The sequence below is a fragment of the Puntigrus tetrazona genome, chromosome 8, assembly GCF_018831695.1.
Source record: "Puntigrus tetrazona isolate hp1 chromosome 8, ASM1883169v1, whole genome shotgun sequence".
In the NCBI taxonomy this organism is placed as follows: Eukaryota; Metazoa; Chordata; class Actinopteri; order Cypriniformes; family Cyprinidae; genus Puntigrus; species Puntigrus tetrazona.
Window position 1 is genome coordinate 542,501 of NC_056706.1, and position 2,500 is coordinate 545,000.

General features: G+C 36.5%; 1 protein-coding gene across 1 annotated transcript in view; it reads left to right on the forward strand.

Moving 5' to 3' along the window:
• Positions 1 to 2,500, forward strand: part of cdc14b (cell division cycle 14B) — a 12,913-nt gene that overhangs the window by 4,726 nt on the left and 5,687 nt on the right. Inside the window, exons 10-12 of the mRNA XM_043247432.1 lie at positions 696 to 834; positions 930 to 1,098; positions 1,253 to 1,356. Of these exons, the coding sequence (XP_043103367.1) occupies positions 696 to 834; positions 930 to 1,098; positions 1,253 to 1,356 (412 nt within the window). The remainder of the gene's footprint in view (positions 1 to 695; positions 835 to 929; positions 1,099 to 1,252; positions 1,357 to 2,500) is intronic.

Below are 2,500 nucleotides of genomic sequence, written 5' to 3' on the forward strand. Positions count from 1 at the left end.
TATATATATATATATATATATATATATATGTGTGTATATATATATATATATATATATATATGTGTATATATATATATATGTGTATATGTATATGTGTTTCTATATTTTTATATATTTCTATTTTTTTATCTTCTATATAGAATATCTTTGAAATATGATATATATATATTTTTAAATTTTTTTTTTTTTATATATTTTATTTTTATAATAACTATGATGTGGATGTATAATACTATATAAACTGATTTTTTTGTCACTCAACCTGCATAGAATATTTTGAAATATGAATTTATTTTTTTTAAAGAAACTATGATGTGGATGTAAACTGATAATTGTCGACTGATTCATTCTGATTCAACAAATCAAGTGGTTCTTTGAGTCGCTGAATCATTGATTCGTTCAGTAAAGATTCACAGCTGTGCATTGATCAGAGGCAATTTCATTTCTTTCATGCTCATATCTTGAATTTCAAGCTTATATAAATGCATTTTAATAGACTTTATCCAATCTGTCATCAGTGTAAGATGATGCATTAATTTTTACAGTATATTAAATTGACCGCTACTTTAAAGCCGCTCTGCGCAGATTTTATTGAAAGATGATACGAGTTCGTCGCTGAATCTTCCGGGTTCAGGTTTTTTTTCCCAGTGTCTCGAAGTAGAGATCCTAACAGGCCAAACCTCTGTGTGTTTCAGCCGGTCTGGGCCGAACGGGGACGCTGATCGGCTGCTATATGATGAAGCACTTCAGACTGACTGCAGCCGAAGCCATCGCCTGGATCAGGATCTGCAGACCCGGCTCAATCATCGGACCTCAGCAGAACTTCATCGACGAGTGAGTCGAAGCGAAGCGTCTCCGGGCCGAACCCAATGGGCTTTTCTGCTTTTTAAAAGCCCTGGCGCTAATTAAAACGTGCCTTGATGTGACAGGAAGCAGACGAGTCTGTGGGCCGAAGGTGATTCGTTCCGGCAGAAAATAAACGAGCAGGAGAACGGCTCGAGTAAAACGGCGGTGGCCGGAATCCTGTCCGGAGTGGGAGATATTTCCATTAATGGCACGAACAAGAACATTTCGCAGAGGAAAACGGCTTCGGACGCGGTGAGTCGATCTGTTTCTTCTGGAGTCTGTGTGTCCGTTTTGACTAACGGCATAAAGTTTAATGCACTTTGCCGATTTACGAGACCAAGAAGTGCCCGCTCGGATGCAAAACGGATGTTTTTGTTTCTTTCGGGGCGTTTTTTTCGTCGGCCAGCGCGCTGAGGAAGAGGAAGAGGAGTGCGGAGGACTCACGCAAGGAGACAAACTGAGAGCTCTGAAGAGTAAGAGGCAGTCCAGAGCGTCCACGGGGTCCATATCGTAAGTTTTTCTCCGTTACGTCACTCCTCTGTTCATCCTTACACACGTAGCCCACATCGAGGCCCGACGGTACGAGTCCACTAGTGTGGAAGAAATCTGCTCCTGACCCTTCGTCACAGTCTGTGATTGACTTCAGTACATGCTTAATGGAGTCATATTTTTATCAGGATTTCAGAATTATAATGCATGTTAGGATTTACTTCCCGTTCCCAAGTTTAAACGGTAGTTTTATTAAATTTGCAAATATAATATATATATATATATATATATATATATATATATATATTATTATTATATTTTTTTTATTTTTTTTTTTTTTTCTCTAACTTTTGAAATCTGAATTCAAGATGATGTATCAAGTTGAAAAGCCTGGCATAAACTTTCTTGAATTTTTGCAAAAAAAAAATTTATAGCATTTTGTCAGATATTAGTGACAATATGGAGGGGAAAAAACTACATTTTATTCACGGAGCAAAAAAAAATAATTCGCTGCAGATGCTCGTATGACGAAACGCTGACATCTTTATAACAGTACTGAAGATACTGACATAAAATGTGGCCCTGGACCATAAAACCGTTTTTTAATAGCGTGGGTATATTTCAATTTCAATCCAAAAATACATCGTCTAGGTATGCTTTATTATATTTATACTTTTTTTAAATGCCAAAAATCATTAAGGTATTAAGTAAAGATCGTTTCATTAAGATATTTTTGTGCATTTCCTACTGTAACTATATCAAAACTTAATTTAGTAATTGGTAATATGCATTGCTTTGAACAACTTCAATATTTATTTATTTTGGGGTGTTTTTTTTGCACCCTCCAGATTTTCAAATAGTTGCATCTCGGTCAAGTATTGCAAAAATCTCAACTTTCAGGTCATGCATAAATTTTTTTTACCCTTTTATGACTGGTTTTGTGGTCCAGGGTCACAAATGCTCAAAATATCAGCGGTCGCTCTATATCTCCAGTAATCTAGATGAGATGAGACGAGATCTAAACCTATATAACGCCGTGCAATCCAGGAGATGGTGAACAGTGAAAGTAAAGCTCCTCAAAAGATCAGATTTGACACGATCGAAGGAGAACCAAGTGAAGCTGAGCTGCTTCAGTCCAGTAAGAGTTCATCTGGAGATATTACTA